Genomic DNA, 24634 nt, shown 5'->3' on the forward strand with positions numbered 1-24634 from the left:
AAGAATAATTTTAAGCAGATTTTACCATCTTGAATGCAATCTGATGCCAGACTTGGTTCCAAGAAACAATTGCTTGCGCTGGGAGGGACCTTAAAGTTCCAACTGCCCTGCCATGGGCAGGACACCACCCTTTAGGTCAGATTATAATAAACATCTGAAGTGCTTTGAATTGTCTTCTGGAGTTGTTTACCTACTTCCATTCGTGACATAGAGAGCTCAGAATAACTGTCCACTTTGTTTCAGTTATAATGGTTTTACATGTTTAGCATCTCTGATAAATTTTACTATTTGTACTCATAAGGCAGTCTGTGAATCGGCAAGACCGAATACAGGGATTTCGTAGCTTTCTTTGAATGCAAATTTACAAAGGTAAATTTCTTTACAGATCTTCAATACTTACATTTTTTCCATTATCACTAGATGAGGAAGAAGTTTTAGGAAGTTTCTGCTCTGGCTCCGAATAGTCTGTGTCTACTGAATATGCATCAGGAGGAATAGCATAGTCACTGTCTGAGGTCACAGAAGACAGAGACACACCTGAGATAAAAGAGAGATGTTTCTCTGTATTATTTATTATGCAACAAATAAATGGGAACATAATAACCCTGCAGAAAGAATATCTGAATAGGATCTGCTGGCAAACAAAATTATCAGCATAAATCCAAACAAATGCAAGATCTTTAGTTAAATAGACTGACTTTCCCTAATTTTTCCTAGTATCTAGTTTTGCCACGTAAGTGCATGGGCACTAAAAAGCTGAGTTCAAGATCTGCTCTGTGTTGAAGCTGTACATGGCTGTCTTTGTTTTGTAATTAGTTTGTGTTTCACATGGAAACTTTCTGAGAATCTGAATTTCGCATTTCAGGATTCTTTTTCTTTTTAAGTTTATTAGCTTTCATCCTACGAAAAAGAAAAAAAAAATGCACCCTGTTATCAATTCTAGTGAATCAGCAATAAGAACTGAAATTACTCCAGAACATGTTCTTTTGTGAAGCTTTATCTTCCAACCAGTGTGCTACTCTGAAAGGTTAGTCTGCAAGATTGAAATGTGGATGCTTTCTTTCCTTTGTTTCCAAACTTATTTGCTGATTTTATTTAAGAAGTGCCTTTCTCAATTATTGTTTCGGCATGCCACCTTGGCTGTCAGGTTTGTTGTTCTCATGTAAGATCTCTAATAACAAATATGTAGCAAGATGATTATGCTCTTAGACAAATTTGTGACTGCACAGATTTTATTTTTTTTTTGTGAACTCACTAGAGAAACACACACGTTTTGTGATTCAGAAACCGTTCCATGCTTGAAGCAGTGCAAGGGCTGGTTCTGGAGAAGAAAGCATGAGCAAAGGGAAAAGTTTCATTTTACAGACACAGATGTAAACTATGGATGAAGTCAGCTATGAACTTAGCTGGTTTATCCCTCCTATTGTGCAAACATGTGAAGTGAGATTCATTTGCTACTGTATTGGTTTTTGCTCACCAAAATGGAACTGCTAGGATGCAGGAATTATGGGTTCTTTTCATAGTAGTGTAGCAGAACTGTAACTACAAAACTGGAAGCAGGACTAACACAGATAGGCCCTTCTTTTCAGTTGACCTTACGTAAAAAACAAGACTTGCAGGAGAAATCTGTTGAAGGAGAAGACTCAGGCTGGGAAGGTTGCATAACCTTGCCCTGAGAAAGCTGGACAGGAGAGCTCTGAAGGATGAAGAAGGTTGTATGCACAGAGCAGCAAGCAGAGCTGGGAAATGAATCGGCCTCAAGGCCACACTTGGCTGGCACCAAAACATTTCTAGTGAGCCACCATATGTATTTGCCTGCTCAAGTGTGATGTAAGCAGAACTCTTAATTCCTGGGCTTTTAACATGTATAACAGGCACAACTGAATAATGCTGCTTTCCATTTCTCTAAGGAGTATATAATAGAGGATCTTAATACAGGGTCTCACTAGGATCTTAGAGTGTTAGCTCCCTTGCTTCACCCAGTGAAGAAATCCGCAGAGAGATAATACTGATACAGTTACCCAGTGAGGAAGCACTGTATCTTCCCATGTACCAAAGCATGTTGTTTTCATTACAGAGATGAAAAACACACACCTACCTACCCCTATGAAATTTGCTTTGCATGCAAGGACACTGTTGGATTCAGATTTCAAATCCTTGAAACAGGACCTTAAAACAATCACTAAAGAAAAGGAAAGAAGCCCTTCACTGCATGAGATGACAGAAGCAAATACTCTGCTGGGGGAATTTCTACACCTGCTTTCTGTTACCTTATACTGTTAGTTTATTTTACAAAAATGAGTATGTATTTTTTGTTGCTAGCAGTTACTGTTTTCTAGGTCTTTTGATCTACACAGCATTAAAGGTCATAGGAAGTTGCTGACTTGACAAAATATAGATTGAATGGGGCAGTTGTTTTAAATGTTAAAATCACCTTTCCCTCATGACAAAGCTAGCTAGTAGGTTACTGCTTTAAGCAGCCATCTATGATAACAGCAATAAACAGGAGCTACCCTGAGCTGTCCTTTCTCCTGCTTGAATAGATCTGAGCTTTGATAGTTAAGATGAAAGACTTGATTTAAGATGTCCGTGCTGTTGAATGAAGAAATCAGTTTCTAAAAACATAATGCAAACTGCCCAACTTTCCGAGCTTTCAAGGAGCTCCATTTTCTTATGTTTTTTGCCTACCTCGTTTCATAGCTCGAGGACTACCTGGTCCACTTCTGCATCGAGAATCAGACTCAGATGTCCTTGAGCTGGACCGAGAACTTTCTTCTTCCTCTGATCCTGATGACTCATCTATAAACGGGCTGTTGCTTATTTGAGTTGCTTTCTGCAGAAATTAACACAGTGTTTTTTGATATCTTGTGTAAAAACTATCAGTAAATTCTTCGTACTGCTGGCTTTACGGCATTCAATACTGCTCTTGCTTAGGCTGTGAGTTTTGGCACACAAGTATAAACACAGAACTGAATTCCTTCTGCCCTCAACCACTCCCACACTTTAAAACTCATGTAGGCTCAAAGCATGGGTCTTTCCAAATCACAAAAAGCTGCCAAAAGATAAACAATGCTATGATTAGTTACTGCTGGCTATCTGCATATAAACAGCTTTGGCACTGATACAAAGACATTTCTAAACACACACACACACACACACGCACACCATGTGGCTCTGTTTAATAAACAAGCCTTTGGGAAAAGAAAAATCAGCAAGGAACTTTAGAAAAACTGACATGGATTGGCAGAATTTTATAAGCAGCAATTTTTTTTTTTCCAGCCATTTGACAATTTCATTATTTATGGAGTTCTATAGTCAATAACCATGATCTTAAGACACATTTGGCATGGTAGCATCAAATGTGAAAAGTTCTTGATAGTGTTTTAATGCCTAATGGTATTTTAAGATGTTCTTTAAACATTTTTTAAACATTACATTTTTAAAGATTACAGTTACCCCTTTCAAAGTGGTGTAGACAGGAGTTGTCATGTTCTTATATATTAGAGATGTATATAATCCAGATATGGAGTATGAAGTTAGTAAAGCAGCACCTAAACAAAAAACATATTAAATAAATGCACTTTCTAAGTTACCCCTCAATTTACCAAATTCTCATGTTATCTTTTGCACTGTACAGCTCTGCTATAAAAAGTGATCTTATTCTTCATTTGTTGTGGATGTAAAATGTACAGTTATTTAAAATTTATCATGGTCTTAAGGAGTGTCAATAAATCATAATCATCGCTATTTAACATTATTTAAATTAAAAGTATAATCCTTTAATCGTGGTACCTGATATAGAACCTTCAAAATGAGAAGGCAAAGAAAACTGGCATTAAGTAAGTACAAATTGTGGGCAGCATTGGTGATAGGTGGGTGGTTTGCCTAGATGATCTTAGAGGTCATTTCCAACCTTAATGTTTCTATGATTCAGCACAAAGTCAAGAGGCAAGCTAATATGAGTGGAAGACAGTGTAAAGATAATCAATGATTTTCTAGGTTTTATACAACGGATAATCCTAATAAAAATATATCGAATAAACATGGAACATTTGGTCCTTTCTTATAAACAATCATAAGAAGGAAGTTTTTGTTCATGAGGCAACGAGCAATAAAAACACTTACTTTTGTTAAGGGATTCTGTGGTGAAAGCTTCAGACATCCTTAACCCAGATTTGGCTACAGCATAAATTCTGCTTTCCTAACATAAAAGCAGAATTAATTTGATGGTAGACAATTAAAACAATTGCTTTTCTTTTGCTTAGCCTCCCCATAGACTCTTAGTCTTTGTATTAGTAGAAACGTGATAATATTGTATATGAGGTCATTGATGAAGTGGTGTCATCAGTAGCAGCTGAAAAACGAATCCTTGTTTTGTGTACCGTAGTCACTGTACCCATAGTTTGATTTGTTCTTTTTTACACAATGGTTACCGCATACAAGTAACTTATTTAAAAAATATATATACTGGGGGCCAAAGTGCCAATAGCAAAAGTACTTTTTAATGGAAAATTGCATGTTAAGAACAGAGAAATGCCATCATAGAGGGAACATTTCAACAATTTTGTGTTAAAAAATGAAGACATATGCACTAAAATATTTCTATAGAAAAGCTGTTTCTTCAACACATTATTCACCTCTGAATCATTAAAATGAACTATGGAATAAGTGAGTCTAGATGGAGCTTATTTGAGATTTTGAGCCAGAAATATTAATATCCATTTAATTTTCTGATTGATGGTTTTGAAGTTTTTCTTGGAAAAGTGATCAGTGGCTTCCATAATCTATAGTCGTTGTCAGTCAACTTACTTTCTGGATTGTTAGGGGTAAAATGGTTATAGTAACAGCATTGACAACAGCACTTACAGACTCTGTTGGTATTCAAATAAACAAACACATTCACAAGCATTATCTTGTTCGATGTACACTAAAACACATTTGTAACTGAGCTGTGACAGGAAAAAAAAGTCTTATCTATAAAAACACTGACTGTGTTTTTCAAAGGCTGTGCTTCAAACCAAACTTGCTTCTGGGTTTGTTGTCTTAACTTCGGTTATGGTAAGGCTCTGTCTTGTCATCCAACAGCGAGCAGGAAAATTACAGTCAACAAAAACCATAGAACAGAAGCATGAAATGAATTAGCTTCAGTGGTAGGAAAAATGTCAAGCATTACACTTACCCAGGAAGGAAATCGATGTAATGGTGGAGTTGGAGGTTTGTTGCTAGCAACCTTTTTTGTCATATCGCAGGGTTCCTGGGCTTCGGCATCTTGTGCTTCAGTACAGTCATAGGTAAACACTCCTTCATCACAGCCAACCTCCATTTTCTCTGAAATAACTGTGTCTTCTCCATCCACCTGATCAATGTCTGTTTCCTGAGGTCTCCATGGCCGTATCATGCTTATAGCATTTCTATTTCTACCAAACATTCTATCAGAACTCAGCTGAGGCTGGCTTAAATATTTTTTTGCCAATGATGAATTTATACTGAACACGTTAGGAGTTCGTAACTTCGGCGGTGGCAAATTTGAGGGAGAATCTGATGGTGTTGTGCACTGGGAGCCTGCAGAAGTTGCTCGGATTGGGTGTTTGTGTGCAAGAGAAGGGGTTAAAATTGGACTTGGGGTGTTTGCCTCACTGGACGAGGATGAATAATCTAGTCTCTGGGACTGAAATTTCTTGTTCAGCTCATCTGAAGAACTGTCTAGGTCTTTCTTCTTACTTGTGAAGTCAGAGTTGCACCTTCCACCTGGGTCGTTCTGACCTTTTCTTTGGGACCCTTGCTGCCAGGAGTACAGCTTTTTGTGCTGAGTCCTCTGAACACCCAAACTCTCTTCTTCAAATAGAGAACTACTGTCATCTGAGGCTGTCAAATACATTTCACTCTCCACTCTACTGTACCTCGCATTCTCTTCAGATGTGTGGCTTGAGAGGGTGGATGCACACCTGGATTTCAGTCCTTTGTTGTCTCCTCCATCCTCATCTGAGCTCCAGTCACTCCCAGTGGTGCAGGAGTTTTTTGACATGTCACTGTCTACATCTTTGGATGAACGGCTCCTTTGCACATTCTTGTTCTGCTCTGATCCTGAGGAACTTTGTTGCAATGACTTCTGACCTTTATTGCTCTCATGTGCAGAACCAGCAGAGGTAGTTTCCAGGATATCCTTCTCTAGAAGGCAAATACAAAGAGCAGAAGAAAATTACTTTAGCAAACTTGACTGCTAAAGGGCTTTGTCGTTGTGTCTGCAAATAGTAAATAGGTAATACTTTTAAATAACTAAGCACATCTTATTTTTGTTCAGTATTGTAAATAATAGATCTTAGGAAAAGTATTATAATGAACTTTGAATGCAACTGAATAATGTTTACCAAGAAACTGGAACAGACATTACTCAGAGTTCTAGTCAAGCTAAAAGTGGCAATACGTGTACAGATGAGCAGAGTGGAGCCAAACGTTAAAGTAGACTAGATATGTATGAAAATAATAATAATTAACAAAAAAAAAGGCAAAACAAAGGTTTAAGAGGGCATAAACATTTACTGCTTTTTAAAATCTAAAGAGAATTGGACTACAAGATTGATAGAAGACTTTTACTAATAAATTAAATATTCTGAGCATGCCTGCAGTCTTTATATATAGAATTTTCTCCTGCTAGCAATTACTGTATTCTCAGTAAAGAATGCTTAAGATGCACAAGAGTTGCATATAGAAAAAAGTTCAGAGAAAGAAACCATGTTAAAGATAGCTTTGCTTGTGCTGTTCATTTGTACCTGGTTTTTCATGAGACAGCTATAGCTCAAAGCATGGCAATGAGGCCTGTGCCCTCCCTGAGTTAAAACAGATGCTAAAGCTAGGACTTTTCTACAAAGATAACTAGAAAAGTAAATAATGCTAAATAGCTGTATGAAGTTAAAGTGGATCAAATATGAATTTTATAATAGGTCCAGATGAAATTAATGAAGTCACTAAAATTAATATATTTTCCTTTCATCAAGCCTAAGGTTTTATTCCTTATTCCTTCCTTTGAAAAAATCTTTCTTCAATTTCATCATCTACCAAAATGAATACATACATATGCATGTTTACAATGAGCTTGGTATCATATAAGTGGACAAAATACTAACAGGATCTATTTCAGTTCCTGATTTTCCATCGAAATGAACTTGTGATTTTGGATCTCATGACTAGCTGTGAAGAAGATTGTGAGATCAGAAACAGTGCAGTAGGACCTAAATGACAGACCAGATTAGGAGTGATAGCCTCCTTACCGGACTTCTCATTGATTAGGAAAAGCAGTAAGCTGCAATGGAATTGCTTATGTTTGTGATAACATAGCAGCACATCATTTTGCTGGCACTATAAGACTTCAGGGGCTGCTGGGGATATTGTACAAACTGATGAGGAAACGTTTTCCTTGTTTGAATAGAAAGAACTCCACATGCTGTGCAGCAAACCTGGAGTACAACATTGGCCACTGAGTGCTGCTAAGCAAAGCATTAGCATTTCTGAGACTCCAACGCTCAAAAAGATTTCTTCCTAATAGGAGAGAGTGGCACTGAAGAGGGAGAGAGTACTGCTACATACTTGGTAAATGGCTGTACACACTTCTTGATTTTACTTTTCCAAGTGTGTTGGAACAAAATGACAGAATATGGGTGACTAAATACCTAGCGTGTTTTTGCTTTCAGTGTAGTCCAGTTCTTTTGATGAAGACTTGCTTATTTCTTCACATTTAGGAGATGGATGAGGACTTCTTGCTCTGTTTGAAAAGCATCCAAAAGTCAAACCGCTTAGTCGCTGACATTCTCCAGGTTTTTGTGCTGAAGTAACAGATTTCTTGCCTGTAGCTTCTGAACAACAGTAATTCAGAAATTCCTTGTTAATAGGTTTGGGATCACTGCAGTCAAATGTAATAATTACAAAAACCAGAAATTACCAAAAATAATTACAAAAATCAGAATTCTGATTCCCAGCTTAGCGTTTAGTGGAAAAGCAATTACAGATTGACGTTCAGCAATCTCTTAACAGTGCTAAGGTCGCCTATCCTATGAAGAAAGAAAAGCAAAGATCTGACAAAAGTCCTATCAAATCTTACTGTTTGCAAAGCCTCTTAAATAACACAAAAGTATCCATTCACTCAGCAAATAATAGTTGTGCTTTGCTTGCATGTCTTTTCAGGAAAAAATAAATTATTGCTTGCCTAACACTTGTATATACAGTCACTATGAAGTCAGATAATTAATAATAAAATCTTTGTGATTTTATGGAAGATTTTAATTATGTGGAGACACAAATTAATGAAGTATAATAAGACATATGCTGTATATAGAGAAATCAAGAATAAACTTGTACATTTACCTTGCAGTTTAGATTGTACTGTTTTCATCTCTTTGATTTGCTTTTGGTTGATCAAGCGAAGGTTCTGATTTTCCACCTCTAACTAAAAGCACACAAATTTAATCTCATCCATTGGTGAAACATTTTTTTAGTCATTACACACTTAAGATTTGCACTGCATTTCTGCTTTCTTAAGGGGAAGCTATTTCAAATACTGATCTCCAATCTGCTGCTTCCCTTAATGCCAGTCTCTGCATCTCTTTGTTTTTGGTTTTTTTTTTCCTGGACAATGAAATTCCCTGCAATGATGATTTGAATAACTGTGTTTACTCTGTTAAAAGCATTGCCAAAACCAAGAAAAACCTAGACTGGTTTAAAAAGCCCAATCAGTTAAGAAAAAATCTGCATTATCATGTTTCATTAAAGCAAAGGGCTAGAGTTACATCTGATGCCATTTGGCAAATCCAAGAGAAAGCAGAAGAGTTAAAGGCAGTTATGGTGCTGAAATCTCCTGCCATCCTGAAGCAAGGATTAGAAAAAAACAGATACCAAAACGTTTACATAGAGCAGAATATCTACAGGAAGAAGAAGACCCCACCAAGCCACTGCCGTAGCCACTACTAGGAAGGAAGAGACATTGGTTCAAGCCTCTGTTCTGAATTACGAAAAGAGGAGATTTGAATCTGGGCGTCCAATGCCACAGATAAGGAGCCATCAATTCCACCTTCCAGTGGGGTAACACCTTGCCACTGCTGTGAAATTACCTTGAGATTCTAAGTAAAGAGTTGCAGTCATCTGTCCAAAATATTTCGAGATAATTTTAACTGAACTTAATTGTATTTATATTAGATGATTTTAAAAACTCCCATTGCAGACTAATTATAAATGTTATTTCTTGTTTCCAACTTAAGAAATAATTTAATTGCTTTTTAACTAGAGTGAACACAATTTCCAGTTAACTACAATAGAGTAAGGCTTTAATGATTATAGGCAGTTTAAAATTCTAAAAATGTAAATGAAGAAAACACAGCTACATACCAAAACCGGCAGCCTTAGGCAGGGTAGAGATGGTTATCTCACCACAAGAGAACCAATGGAGACAGCTGGTCTCTTTTGGGAATAGAGCCAGCACCCCTGAAACTATGACTAAGAGCCCAGTGGGCACTGGAAAATAGAAAAATGAGTCCTTTTCCCGCCCTAGCAGATTTGTTCAGCTTTTATGATTCACTCTTTAGGCATTTGTTGAAGCAAGCTAAATTTGACACCTAATCTCTTTCAAAAAGTGGAGATATATAGACCTGCCAGAAAGCAGTTCTAAGGGTTCTGTCCTCAACCCTTATGAATGAGGAGCCAGAGATCCTGGCTGTCCCTATTAAACGTCAGAAGTTCAGTGACATGGATGCTTTCATTCTTTGTGCTGTTAAATTCATTTTCCAACTTTCATGGAAGTAGCAACCAATGGAACTGGGAAACGCGTTTTTTACTATGGTCAGCTTTCTGCATGATAAATATTGTAGCAAGAGTTATACCTCGTGGAGCTTGACTGTCACCCATTCTTTTATTTTAGCTGCTTTTTCTTCTATAATTTTTGCTTCTTGCAGTCTTATTTGCTTCTGGAAAAAAATGACACAAGCATGTTTTTCTTGTCTGCTTCAGTAGTACCTTCAGAAACAAATCCTCAAGTTTCCTTCAAGAAATCTGATTACCCGGAAGATACATGGTTAGTTTTTAAAACAAAGAATAGGCCCATCAAGGATGCTGCTATTTCTCTGGAAAATAGAAAACTTTTCAAAGAAGGAGAAGAGGAATGACATCTTGGCTCTTTTAAAAATGACCTGTTCTCTCAAGTGAAGCCAGAGCATAATTTGCAAGTGAACCGGTCATATTCAAATCGTACACTCTTAATGGTCTGTAATCAAACAACAGATAAAATTCTGAGCTTTCCTGTCCTTTACTGATCTTAATTCTTTTCTATTTTCCTTTTGCATAGTTAAGAGTGGAATTGATGCTTTTATTTTGTAACAGTTATTTCTAACCTGTTCTTCAAGTTGTTGCTCCAATTTCTGTATTACATCGTTTTTATCTTGAACCAAGGTCTCTAGATCTTGACATCTCTTATACAACCTGTTTTCTGATTCGCTCGTTTGAACATTAGCTGCTTTTAGTTTTTCTTCCATAACTTGCACCTATTTGGAAAGTCAAATGTAAAACTTAAGAAACAATATTCCACATTAAAGGTAATAATTTAATCACAAAGTGGGTGGTTAAAGTTGCCCCTACGCTTAGATTTAAGGTAATCCTGCAAGGTTCTGAACTTTATGTGAGAAGAAATGTGACAGTTTGTCGTGCTACCCTGTTAGAAATGCCAATGTGAGGGTGCAATTTAGGTATAGGAAGCCATTCTTAGGCTTATTAAACAGCATCTATAAGACACTTGGCTTGTAGTCAGGAATACTTTCTGACTCCAAATCAGTGAACAATTTTATTCTTACAATTTTTAGTTTCTGTCTGTCCCACAGTAAGAATGATTTTTTAGGGAACACATAGATGTTCGTAAAGTGTCAGCAGTAGATATACCTGCCATTTGGAATCAAAAGTCAACTTCTGTTAAATATTTAGTCACAGTCTCATCCTTTACTTGGCAGAACTTTCACAAGAATCACAAACAGCACAGAAAAATCCTTGAGACTGTATTAGGTAGCCTCATTTTATTTTTTAAAGCTTTTCTAAAATAGGTCACTCTTCCTTTTATTTCCACTCACATATCAATGACTCACCACGCATCAGTGAAGAAGTTCATTACATGCATCTGTTCTGAATTTGCTCTGTTCTTTGACTTTACTGAAATGAAGTGTACAGCGACCAAAGGAAAGTGTGAGGACATCTCTAGGAAGATGAACCAATAGATGTAAAAGGAAGCTGTGTTCTCCCTTTCGAGCACTACTCAAGACGAGTAACAATTTCTTGAATTTCCCCTGGTAACTTTTGCATGCACAGAGAGAGTGAAGGTATTTTTCAATTTAGATGTACCTGCTGAAAAGCCCTCTCTGCTTGGCGGTCAGCATCTATAACTTGTCTCTCAAGCTGCTGCATCTGTAGATACATAAAAGCATACAGTAAAATGACTGTGCGTTCTGCCCACTGCCAGAAATACCACAGCATTATGTTTTTATGGCTGGCTCTGAAAAACGAGAAGATGTGCTGTTAACAGGAGCATAAAAACAAATAAAAAGATAAACTGACTGAGGAGATGGTTTATGGTTATGACAATTTTAAAATATTGCTACAATTATTCTAAAGAGAAATAATTAATGAAACTTTTCTTCATGGAACAATTTTGCAGCTGCTGTATGGTGAAAATCCCTTTGACAATAATCCTGCAGCTCTTCCCATACAGCTTTATAAAGCACTAAGCTCTTTCAGTCCTTCCCAAACTAGCAAGAGGAAAGGATGCTCAGCATATTTTACAATTTGGCTGTTAATTCTTCTGAAGTTGTCAAATTTAGGTTTTTTGTGCTACAGGGCTGTCCCAGACAAGAAAGAGGTACGCAGCAGAAAAGACACTGTGGACTTGGGGGCTGCACAGAACAAGATGTGAAAAGCCAGAGTAGAAATGGGTAAAGACAGAGACCAGCACAGCATGAAGGAGCATAGGTCGCTTTTGAGAGGCAGGAGATCCTGGTCTGTTACTTTATAATGATGCCTAATAAATCATTGTCTCAACCTTTGCCCTTGGCCTCTGAAACCCCCTGCATTTTACGTGATTTATTTTGAAGGGTTTTCCAACAATATGCAACATAGTAGGCAAGTAAGAAACTCCTTGCTAGGATTTTGTTGAGAGCCCTCTTGTCTAATTTTGGTGAAAATAGAATTATGGCTTGCTTTTTATTTATTTATTTATTTTTTTTTAAAGAAAAGTAAACCTAGTATTGAAATCATCATATGAAGTACCTATGGAATTGAAGGTATTGTTCTGAAATTTAAGGACTGGAGAATGGTTCTCAGGAAATGCCTATCTATAATACCTATCAGTTCATCTGAGAAGTCAAATACTTAACACTGAGATGCTCAGTATTCAGCTTCAAAATTGTTCTTAGGAAAGCATATGGTACAAATGATGGAAATGAAAACCATTTATTCTGTCTCCAGTTTATTGCTTGGTTTTGAAATAATCAGTTTCATTCTGTCCTGTTTGTTTTCTATTTCTGGCATCTTCCTGTTTCTTTCTCTTTTTTTTTCCTCCCTAGCTATGCTGTCAATAACACAAAGCAGTTCTATGTACTTTTAGCACCTCATCCAGACAAGAATACAGAATCATAGTTTTCCATCAATTAAAAAAAAAAAACAAACCAAAACAAACAAACAACAAAAAAAAAACGGAGAAAATGAGTCGTCATTAACGTTAGAAAAGCTGTGACTGACTTGGGACTTTCTCAGAAGACACAAGAACTGAAATGTACAAAACACTGCTGATACAAATGTGGCAAACATTACACCATACACAGTGGTCCCTGAAGAGTTGTTTGGAAGGAACAGGACTAAGGAAATGATTGTCGCAGTCATTCATGTTCTAACAGTCTGCATAGACCCAGAGAGATCAGCTTCCATTGTTCTCTGGTCACTTGTATTTAGTTCCATATTTGTATGACTTCATGTTGAGGTTTTAAATTTGAATTTAATTTACAGAATCTGGAGTTCTAGGATTACTTTTCATCTGTCTGTTTTGGCTTTATGTTCAAATGTGAGTTTAGTTTACAAAACTCACTGTAATATTATTTTTATGACATTTCTTTTTAGTGAGTTGTGGTTTCAAAAATTGGGGTTATTTTTGAATATTTGGACAGCTAACATTCCACTGCTGTTAAGGTAGTATGCTAAACCAAGTAGAAGAGCAGGTATTACATCAATAATGAACATTGCCAATACTCTGTGATGGCTAATAGTAATCTGTCATAATGGTTATGTTATGACAGAAGCCTCCTTCGGATATTTATTATGTGAAATTCATTGTTGCTACTCAATAGCAAGTTGGTCATCAAATTTCATAGTCAAGCAAATGCGGGTGATGGCCATAGCATTACTTTGTAATTTATTTATGTCCAGTAAATACAATTCAATCCAGCTGTAAGATTATATAAGAAACGTAGCATATGCGATAAATGGAAATAAAACCTGGGAGTGCAGCTCAGCTGGCTCAGACTCAGCTTAAACCTGAAACAAGAAGTCTCTCTTGTTAATAATAACCAATGACCACTGAACCACTGTATGAACCCCAAGCAGTAGCACTGCTCTTCTGCACAGCAACTGAAGTTCTGGGTAGTCCAGTGCAAGACAGACCTAAAGCTCCTTCCATGCTTCTACAGTGAAACTGTATGCTGTGCCTTTTCTGGGAATATATACTTCTGCACAGGTCCTGGAACATAATAATATGTTCACATAGGCTTTTGGGACGAGGAATATAATTCGAATAAAGCTGTTGCTAAGCTGGGTGTAAAACTGGAGCCAGAGTAGCTGAGAGGATGATTATTAAGAAAGATAGCATTCAGAGATTAAAAATGGAAGGATAAGGTTTATTTTTGCTTCTCCAAGAGTTAACTATTTCAAGAAGTTATGCTAAGAAGCTCTGCAGGATCTTACAGTATGGATGCGTCAGTCAGCTTCCTGGCAACAATTACATGTGAGCTTTGATTTGGAACATTTCTAAAGGATCTTCAACTTATTTTAGGAGTCCTGTACAAACAAAACGGAACAAAGCGAGCTGTATTGTTTAGCAAGTATGGAATAACACAATTACCCAAGATGAGCACTTACATAACAGTTCTACTGGCTAACTTTTCAATAATTTGATGCTACATAGCAATTGCTAAATAAATCCTGATTTTCCCTTTACTTAGAGCTTATTTGGGTTTGTTTTGCAGTATCTATTACAATAACAAAACTTAAAAAGTATTTTTTTTCTTTCTATCTGCATAATCTCCAACCACAAAATGGTTTTGCCAGAAAAATAACAAATGAAATTCACTGTCTGTAACTCTTCTGCTATTCTAATGAAATAGAAAAAAAGAAGTACTTTAGGACTCTTGTGGTTATCAGAATTGTTGGGTAAAAACTGGAAGTAGGTCCAAGAGAAACGATTTCTCTTCACAAAGAAAGTGTAGCCTTTAATCTTCCTGTGTAAGTCAGCAGAAGGGTTCATAGCAGTGATAGCAGTGTTACTGTGTGCATGTGAGGGAGGCAGGAGAGAGTGAGGTATGGTGAAAATACCTGAGTGGATTAATTGCTCATCATTTAAATCAAAAGCCATGCTTTGAACTTGTCAATAATAAGATGCATAATATAGTAAGATCTCTTTACTCCTTACTTGTTGTTCTGAGGACAACTTCAGATAGATAGCTTAAGAGCCTCAAACAATAAAAAAGGTAAATACTACTTTCAGAGAGCCTCAGGATGAAAAAGACAGGTAATTGTAACCATGCCACATTTCAAAGCAAAGGTTGGTATGTTCTACAGATGCGAAGAATGAACTCCTACCTATTGCAACTTGCATACTGATGACCGACTGACTTTATAGAGAAAGTCATTTGAAAAACAGAAAGGTCTGTTGAATTAGACCTCCATCCTTCTTTTAATATTCACCTATGCAAATCGTCAGTGTCAACAGAATCAGTATCACAGAATTAAATGACTTCTATCAGCTGTGAGGCTAGGCATTTCTTGAATGAACTAAAGTTTGTAGTCTCAGCGGACTCAGAGTTGGCTTCCTGGGAAAAACACATAGGACCAGCAAGACATTAGTAACATTTGGCATATAAAGTATATTTAAGCTTAATTTTCTATGTCTGGACTGGGATAACTTGAAATAATATTCCAGTTCAACAAACCTCTGGTAAGGAACATTCGTATCACGTTCACCTATGGCTGGCTTAGGCTCCTGCCAAAATTCATTAAAGATTCAAAGGTCTCCTGTCATAAATTACACTGGTTCTGGATTTATACTTTTTAAATGTTTAGATGTAAAGAATAAATACCTTAGACACAAAAACAAGAATACGCACATACTTAGTAGAGAACAGATATCAATACAGAAGAAAAGACTGTCATTTTAATCTGCATTTTCTCCTTGGAAGTGTAAAAATCCTCCTGCATCTTTCAGAAAATGTGTTATTGCATGCTGCATTCATTATCTGAATTACAGAAAAGAAAATCTATTGTTAAAACCAGATTTGTTTTTAAACTTAGTAAGGAAACAACCACTCTACATCTGACACTGATCAAATTGAGCTATTTTCGTTCAAGCAATGAATAGAGAAATGCCAGATGTGAATAAATACTGAATGCTTTGAAGAAACATAGCAGCAATAAAAACAGAGGTGTACTGCCTTGGAGGTCTGGTCATTGAAGCTCTACATGCAGTCACTTGGAATTTTGTACAATACAAAAGCAAAATACAAAGTGACTGGTTATCAAAGTTCACCTGGAAGTTTCTTGGCTGCGTCTGCATCTGCATGATATTCTAATGCTTCATATGCATGAAATCACATCTACTTTTGCACTAAGAAACACTCCACTTGTATGCATATGTGTATATGTGCTTTCATTTTTTCATATATATCACTGTTCATTTAATGTGTCTTGTAGAAAAATGACAGCACTACATGGATAAAATTCCTGGTACTTTCAACCATTGGTTTATAATTCAGGAGGAAATATTTTATTTTAAAAACATGATAAGCAAAAAACAAAACAAAAACAAAAACAAAAACAAACCAACCAACCAACCAAACAAAAAAACTTGAACAAAAAAAAAAAACCAAACCAAAAAAACATTGGAATTCTTTCCTTTTAAGATGTGAAAATGCCTGTTACTGATGGGAACAGAAAAAGGAATTTTTTACCCAAGTCATTTTTCAGTGTAGCTACTTGTCCCATTCATATTTTAAAATTACATAGTAATTGAGGCACAGTACAGACTCCTCATCTTTTTATCATAAACAATACAGTTGCATCGCAAAGGGCTTTCAGGAATCTTAGTGTATAGCATTTTGAAATTAAAAAAATGCAATGGAAGAAGAGAAAAATAAAAGCAGTGCTTCTCTGTAAGCCTTTCAAAGCATGCTGATAATAAGTCCGTTTTCAGAAATTCAAAATGAGTTAAACCTAATTTTCTGAACCTGAAACACACCCTGTCTGTTGGTTAAATGCAGAACTTTCATGACTGGAGAACAGCACAGTCTGCTTTTTTTCTTGCATTTCAACTTTTCTATTCAGCCTTGTCTGAAAAAAATCCCAAGCCATCCGTAGTTGAGAAATAGTGTTCCATATAAAAGGAAAAGTAGTAAATCTGTCCATTTTGTGATTCAGTGAACTATCAGTCCTACCACGTAGGACTTACCAAAACTGAAGAAATATATAGCCCTGAAACTGGATGGAAGCAGCAATGTTATGCAGTACAGCTCTTTAAATCCTTAGACTAGAGGAGCTTTGATCAGGGTAAATTATTGCCATGAGCCTCAGCAGCATTGTGCCTTCTTAAATAGCCACATTCATGCCAGTAATGATGTCTGTAAGTGTGTGAGCTCATATGGGGAGATGCTTCTATAAATAAGTAGAGGAAATAAGGGAGGAATAAAGACACCTGTAACTGTCTTTCAAAGGACCATGCAGATATAAACAGGTGATGAAGCAGTAGAGACTGGAAATTTTACAGATTGGTTGAAATGGGCTTTGGAACTGCTGTCTAGTGGAAGCTATAGATAGAAACGACCTGATTTTTTATGTAGTACTTGATAAGCTTATAAATGGTTTGAACAATATGCCTGCCAGCTATTCCAGAATGCTGCACGTGACCAAGATTTTCCATTTCAGTTCTTTATTCCTCTGTTTCAACTCACATATTTCTTTATGAAAACCAATCACCGATTTGTCAGTGGCTGAAATTGCTCTCAGTTTTCATGTTTTCAGATGTGCTTTGTCCAAACTGTAGAGGCTGCAGTTAGAAGTGAGAATAAAGCTGCTTGAGAAGCGCTACTTGCTCTTTTTACAGAGTCTCTCTTCTTGTGGTTTAGCTTAAGAAAACACTGAAATGTTCCTCTTGCTTCCACAACTCATATATTAAAAAGCTGAATGGGGTATGTTCCATCCATGCTTTCAAACACTATTCTTTCTGTCTTGGCATTTATTTCTCTTCTACATATCGTGTAACTTTCATAAGGCAGGTGCTAAATGTTTACAAACTACAGCACTTTAAAATAGGAATGGACAAAATTGAATGTTTTGGCACGGAAGTCTTTCCATAGAACAAGCTGAAACTTGGAAAAACATTTCTCTAGTGTGTAGATGTAGCCACCAAAATGAAGAACTTCTTTCTAAGCCCAGCCTTGTTCTTGTTAACAGATCTCCCAGAATAGGCTAATGTACATTGTAAGAAGGTTCAAATGTTCCTTGTGCTACTCAGATCAAACATAGGGAATTTTCTTCACTATGTTACTGGTTCATAACATACAGGATTTTACTGTTTGTCATTCCTTCTTGCATGAAAAGGAAAAACCTTTCATGAAGCCTATGGCTTTACTTTTCCTTCAGATCCTACCAGAATGCTCACTTAGGTTATGACTACTGCAAAACTCAGTGCTCACAACCTGGCAGCTTGCAAGCTGCTCCTTTTTCCGTGCATCCTCATTTTTTTCACCTCTCATCTTACCATTTTTTGAGCCAATGATCAGGTGAAAAAGCCAGAATTCTCATGAGGAAAGTGGTGTTCTCTGCAGATTTCCTACCTAAACAGTTCCTCCTCTTCATCTTCCTGTGTTCATCCTGCAATGTGGTCAGAATTATAAAGTGCAAAAGCAATGTGGGTTTATTTGTATGGATGTATGTATATGCTCATATTCTTTTCCTTTGAAGGCTGCTCATAATGGTGCAGGCTTGCTGTCCCAGAATCACAGTCCAGTCTACAAAAGGCTTTTCTAATGCTTACTGAATGTGTGAATATGAAAAATAATACTTTACATTTCAGTCAAGTTTATTACAGTAAAATTAATGATTTATTCTGGAATTATATAAATTGAAAATACAGAACAGAAAAGCCCAGGGAAGGAACTCTTACAGAATTAATAGTCTCAGACAGCTGCCAGTGAGTGTACAGATGCAAAAAAGTTAAATTCAGCAGTGGGATTTGGGGAGGCAGTGCAGTGAAGGTGAAATGAGCAGCATGGAATGGAGACTGAATAATTAAATGGTGATTTTTCCAACTTCAGTCTTTCCTAATAATTTTCAGGACTTTCCTAAGCCTGGTAAAAAGGAAACTTCATGCTTTCTGGCTGTTCCAGCTCAGGTCTCATCCTGAAAAGCTGAGCTGCAGAGACGCAGTCAGATATGCAGATATGTAGACCTGCACTCGAGCAGAACTAGACAATACCACAACACTCAAAGTCGTGAAAGAAGTGCAGGCAGTGTTTTAACAAGGTGAAAGACTGTCCCAAGGTGCATGGTGGTGGGTAGACAGAAAGAATTCTCAGGTAGCACTTAGAACTGTAACAGAAATGTATCAAAGCCTGTTTTTTTTTCAAGTCTGTAGAAAGGCAGCTATCTGCTTTGTTTTCTTTTGATTGTTGTACTGCAACTGGGGAAATTCTGCTACTTCTGCTGAACTGTGAGGTCTGATCAGAGCCAGAACATAAATATCTAAAATAGAAGGCTTTTTTTCACACCACTGAGAGTTTACAGCCTTCAAATAAAAGGTACCAGTCAGAAGTCTACTTGTCAGAGTCTAAGAAGTTGAATACCTGTCTTGACTGAAACTGAATTTACTTATGAAATTAAAGTGTACAGGACACCTAGAGAACACGGATGCTACAGGAGCAAGTGATTCCAGAAATATAAGGAAGGAAGCATAATGCAGTTTGAAGACATGACAACAGATATTTAAAGCCTGAAAATACTTTCTGAGGGAATGAAAATTAAATGCATAATTTGTAAGTACAAAGAAAAGTTCCCTTCAGAAAAAACTGAGAAAAAAACATCTTTTCACTCCTTCAAGTTAAATGGTAAAGAAATCGTAGATGGGTTAAGGATCTACACCATGCCTGACCGCTATCACAGCTTCCATAACATCCATCAGTTTCCCCATCTCAGGTGGGCTGGAACAGCACCAATGCTCCTATTTCTGTACCACCAGCAGGAAGGTGTTCATTCTCTGACCTCCCAGCTAGGGCTGTGTTTTTTCACACCATTAGACAGCCTGGCTCCTAGGAGAACAATTACAACTGATTTATTGCTTCCTGATGTCTCCTTTCCCTTCCTCCCCTGCACCTCATCTTCACCCTCCTTAGAAAGTATACAGGCTTAAGACATACAAAAACAGTGAAACAAACAAAAAAAGTACTGTTATAAAAAGGCATAGTGCAATAACAGACAAAGAATAAAAATGGTTATAATGGGAAAGGTATGGGCATTAAAGGGGCATAAAACAAACTCTTACCATACAAACTTTTTAACTTTTATTTTCTTCAATTATTAGATGTCATTATTAAGTCATACAAACCAACATCAGTCCACCCTGGGAGCATGCACTGCACTGCCCAATTCCCTTGTGCATAGAAATGGGTTGGAGCTTACTTGAATGGAGTCCAGTGAGAACAGAGGTCCAGCTAGCATTCTTGCACTCCCTTTATACATTGGTTTATGTCATCATCAGCAAAAAGTGGGCCATGGAGGTCAGCAGGGAGCTTACTACTTCAGCTGTCTCAGTTACTTTCACTCTAAGAGCTTTCTTCTGGTCTCTGGGAATCAACTAACTTAAAAACTAGCAAAGGACTTGGCTCTGCAACTCACCCACAACACAGGTGAAGTTCTGGGACTGCCTTCTCTAAAGCCAGCTGCCCACAGGCAACACACACAAGATGACACTTTTGCAGCTTAAAGGGCCAACTTGCTAGATCCTGACAGCTCAGAAACCCATGCGCCCTCACACCAGAGCACACAGCAACACAAAAACTCAGTCTCACAGTGTGGGCTGCTTCCAAGGGTGGAAATGTCTCTGGACACTAGAGGTGCCAAGTGGGGCTCAAGGTGAGCACCAGCAACCAAGTTAGCGAGGGATGCACTGGAGCAGGATGGGAGCAGCCACTCTAAAAACCCTCAGACTGAAGATGAGGTGATGGCTCAACCCAAGTGTTCATTCAGATGTTGTTTGCCTGAATTATTTTCCTTGGCGAATGTTTTGCTGCTTTGTTTTTCTTGTTTGTTTGTTTTTAAGAGCAACTGAAATACTGAAAAATAACCTCAATTTGGATAATTTTTGGTGCTATGATACTTCACTCCCCTTCACTTTACCGTTCATAGTTCTCTAAGTGCAAATAGTTGTTGTTCTTTTCACAATTTTCACGCTGACAGTCACTGCACAAGTCAAACGCGTTATGGATTTTACCTCCAAAACCAATAATCTTTAAATTGTCCTGCCACAGGCAACAAAGCACATAAAAAAACCTAAACAAATTGATTCATATATGAAAATTATCCTCGTAATTACATGTATTTGCTACCAGTCATTCAAAGCACAAAATAATAATCCTCAGGAAGGAAACAAACTTGGAAACATTCATGTGAATGTTGAGTATTACTCTACAAGGCAACATTTGAGATACTGCCATAGTCAGCTCTTGTCTAATGAAAAAATAAATCAGTGCAGGCTGCCCACCAACAAATTTAACACAGCTACACAGTTCTCCTACCAAGATGATCCTAGTGATAGGAAAAGCATTATATTTACATGTTACGTACGTACTTAAGGTAAAAAAAGTACTCACTGTGACAAGAGTGAAGGACAGCAAGTTTTTCTGACATGAAATACTAGCTAGGAGCTAAACTTGCAGTTGAACTGTCTGATTTTTAATTCAATAAATGTTTCTTAGTAAACTCTTCATATGCATAAGACTTGAGCTGCATTAAAATAAAGGCTTCTACTTAAAACTCAGTTCCACAGACATCCTAAATTTGGCGTACTAGGGATACTTTCTACATCATTCCTTAAATTCCTTTAAAGACCTCTCCCACTTACAGCAGCAGCTTCTGCTTAAAACTCCAACAAGGTCTCTTTCTTTGCATGTTAGATTTATAAACATAGACTCTTTTCTTGGCAAAATGAAAACAAATAAAAAACCCAAGCAGATAAACGACAGTGAATGATTAGTTCTCTGAAAACATTGTGTATTCCTCTGCTCCTCTGTTTTATCCCGAGTTTATTACATGATTGTAGTTCTGGTAGCCACTGAGCTGAAACAATTGCAATAGGAATTTCTCAAACTCATTAAATGCTGAGGTTCAAGTAAAAGTTCTTGCTTTAAGAAAAAAACAACAAAAAAACCAACACAACTCCTCCAAAAACAAAACAACAGTAAGTAGTTTTTCTAACTATATATTATAAATTCTAACTATCTATTATAAAAAATATAGTGAAGTCTTCCTACATCGATCAAACCTTTATTTGCAAAAGAACCACTGAAGAAAATAACTTTGCAAAGATATTTGATTTTGAGTGTATAAGGAAAGTATGTCAATTAATTCATAACCCAACTATATTTACAAAAGCTCATAGGTCACAGGCTCGAATACTAACGAAGGATAGATTTAAGCAGACCCTTATTAAAACCTAGTTTTAGACTGAATTATAGAACACATAAGGAAAATATGCAGTAATAGTTCTTGACAAGTGACAAACACGTTGCAATATAACAATTTGAACTCGTCTTCCTGATTCACTGCCTTGAGAAGAAGTCTCAAATACATGCAGAAGAAGAAGGCTAGGAGAATTACCCCTCTAATTCATTTGTATTACCTTCTATAGTGACACAATACCACTCTCACTCTGTTTTCCGCAACAATTACACAAATCACATAATTCAATACCCATGAGGGTTTGTATCTGTCATAGTATAGGACTATGATTTATCTTGCTGTTGAAGGAGACGATTCTCTGGTGCTATTGTTCAGTGTTTTAGTACACATTTCATAGCACAGACATGATTGTAAACAAAGCCACATTTAGCCTATGCTAATCAAAGCACTTGTGTGAATATTTGTGTGCTTTGCAAAATAGAACTTGTTTCATTCTATAACAGGTAATAAATGTAACGGGTAGCTGTAAGGACCGACATCAGCTACGTTCTTCTGTTGTCACTAATACCAGGATGCCCATCATATATTGGCCAATCAATTTCTCATGACTCCCTTACCTATTTTCCAGATATATTTTTGAGGAACAATTCCATGCAGTATAACATCGAAACAGTGTGAATATACTTTTCCCTTTGCAAATACTGAGAACTGTTTGTATATACTTTGGAATTTAAAATATATATATATATGTGAAAAATAACCAGCAGGTCATTACAAACGAAACCTCAATATGGTTTTCAGTAGCACAAAATTAATAGATCTGCTGATGGATACAGTCTCATTTTGTTGAGTTCTGACCAATGAGTTTGATGCACATCCCAAATGAGTTTCAGCTTATGAATGAAAGATTCATATTAAAAAGAAACGGTGACAAAGTGAGGAAAAGATCATTTTTTTATGAAGTCTGTTAATGCTCTGTTCTGGACTGCAATGTATTAAATTATCCCAACTAAACACTTCCTGGACCCATGATCTTAACTGGAAAATATTTCTCTCATTTTCACCCCCAGGAAACACTTTGCTTTTTGTAAACATTCCAAAAAAGTTGAGGCGAAGTAAAACAAGGGTGCAGTAGCATGACAAGTTCTTAAGAGTTTTTTTTGTTCTACTTTGGAGTAATCTTTTTCACAGATGAGAGAGAATCAGTAATTTCCTTTGACTGCTTTTTTTCAGGCACAGTGCTGAAAATTTGTGATGTTATCCCTTTTCTTCTGTTCATTTTTTAAAGCATGATTTCTGAAATGATACGATTAAGCATATATTTATTTTAATTGAAGGGGACATTTCTAGTAGTGAAGAGCCTGGAAATGCAAACCATAAAGGAAAGAAGTGAAAGTCAAAGAGAAGTAATTCAAAGGCTACTTCTAAAATCTCTTTCTGTTTATTAACACAGATGGTTTTGTGAAGTGCAGTTGATGAATCTTAACTTTTTGGTTGCCAAAATTATAATCAGCAGCAGCTGCATAAAGCATGGCAGTTATGGCAGCTGGAAAGTCCCTAGAAAAGTCACATCTAGTGTTTGATTTCTACCCCGAATGGTAGTGATCCAAAATGGGGTAAAGTGGCAGAAGATACATATATCATCATAACTGCCCCAACTGCATAACATCCAATGATCTGTTGAGTGTTCCAGCAGAGAGCATTATACTCTGATGTGTGTTCATGATCACACCTTGGTAAGGGGAGTGAAGGAGACAGGAAGTTTTCCTTTTTTGTCTTTTCTTTTAAGATGAGATCTCAAAGCATTTGTACAGCTGGTCACTCTTTCAAAACCCAATATTATGCAATACCTGTTCAATAAGGTTTTACCATTTGGTAAAAGTTTTTTTTTCAATTACGCCACTTTTCAACAGCAGTATTTTCAGTCATGCCAATGCAGATGTATTTGGAGTACTAACTCTAAAATTCAATTCCAGCACTGCTCAATATTGTTACATAAACATTTTACATTGCTGTAAATTTTAATGATCATTTTATTTAAAAAGAACTTCTTAATGCAAAGAACTCTGATCCAGAAAATACTGAATTTCTTTCTCCCAGTTTTTTTCCATCTCAAGTTGAAGTTTTCTACCTTTGCAGAAGAAAGAAGGGCACCAAAAGATAAAATTAACAGTAACAAATTGCCATGACCAGACGGTATCCAGTCAATAACTGGATGATACAGTTGAACCAACTACTGATCTCTAAGTCTGTAGTAAAGAATTTAACAGAAACTGCAGGAGCAAAATTAGGAGGCGTGTGGATAAATGCTGATAGACTAGGGAAGAGTCAAAGTGGCCATCCTCAGGAGGACTGTTATGTTACAGAGCTACTGAAGTTCTTTAAGGGAATCACCCAGCCTGCAGATAAGGGAGTTCTGGTTTATATAATCTGTATTTCATAAGGTGTTTAAAAGAAACAAACAGCCACAGAGTGGGAGGAAATGTACCTCCAGGGAACTGTCTCAGCAACAGTAGGGGTTGGTTATTTGGTACAGTGATGTGAGGCTATCGGTGGAGATCTGCATGGCATATGTTGCCCGACATAATCACAGACATTCGGTAGTGGGCCACCATGCAGTGCAGAAGCACAGCTCTTTGACAGCATTTTGTTATTCCGTATAACAGAATCTTCCTGACTAGAA

At 36.9% G+C, this 24634-nt stretch overlaps 2 protein-coding genes across 5 annotated transcripts in view; one reads left to right on the plus strand and one right to left on the minus strand.

Annotated features, from left to right (window-relative positions):
- The window catches only part of THADA (THADA armadillo repeat containing), a 301092-nt gene that overhangs the window by 27436 nt on the left and 249022 nt on the right, over positions 1-24634 (plus strand). The window lies entirely within an intron of this gene.
- The window catches only part of PLEKHH2 (pleckstrin homology, MyTH4 and FERM domain containing H2), a 52843-nt gene that overhangs the window by 23002 nt on the left and 5207 nt on the right, over positions 1-24634 (minus strand). For 2 of the 4 annotated variants that reach the window (XM_048934792.1, XM_048934791.1), the window contains exons 3-12: positions 11368-11430; positions 10374-10523; positions 9867-9950; positions 8359-8440; positions 7668-7850; positions 5180-6168; positions 4126-4201; positions 3457-3551; positions 2689-2833; positions 401-537 (exon numbers count right to left, since the gene is read on the minus strand). In XM_048934792.1, coding sequence (XP_048790749.1) covers positions 401-537; positions 2689-2833; positions 3457-3551; positions 4126-4201; positions 5180-6168; positions 7668-7850; positions 8359-8440; positions 9867-9950; positions 10374-10523; positions 11368-11430 — 2004 coding nt within the window. The remainder of the gene's footprint in view (positions 1-400; positions 538-2688; positions 2834-3456; positions 3552-4125; positions 4202-5179; positions 6169-7667; positions 7851-8358; positions 8441-9866; positions 9951-10373; positions 10524-11367; positions 11431-24634) is intronic. The other 2 variants (XM_048934793.1, XM_048934794.1) reach the window with 2 other exon arrangements.

This window comes from Lagopus muta, chromosome 2 (genome assembly GCF_023343835.1).
Source record: "Lagopus muta isolate bLagMut1 chromosome 2, bLagMut1 primary, whole genome shotgun sequence".
Lineage (NCBI taxonomy): Eukaryota > Metazoa > Chordata > Aves > Galliformes > Phasianidae > Lagopus > Lagopus muta.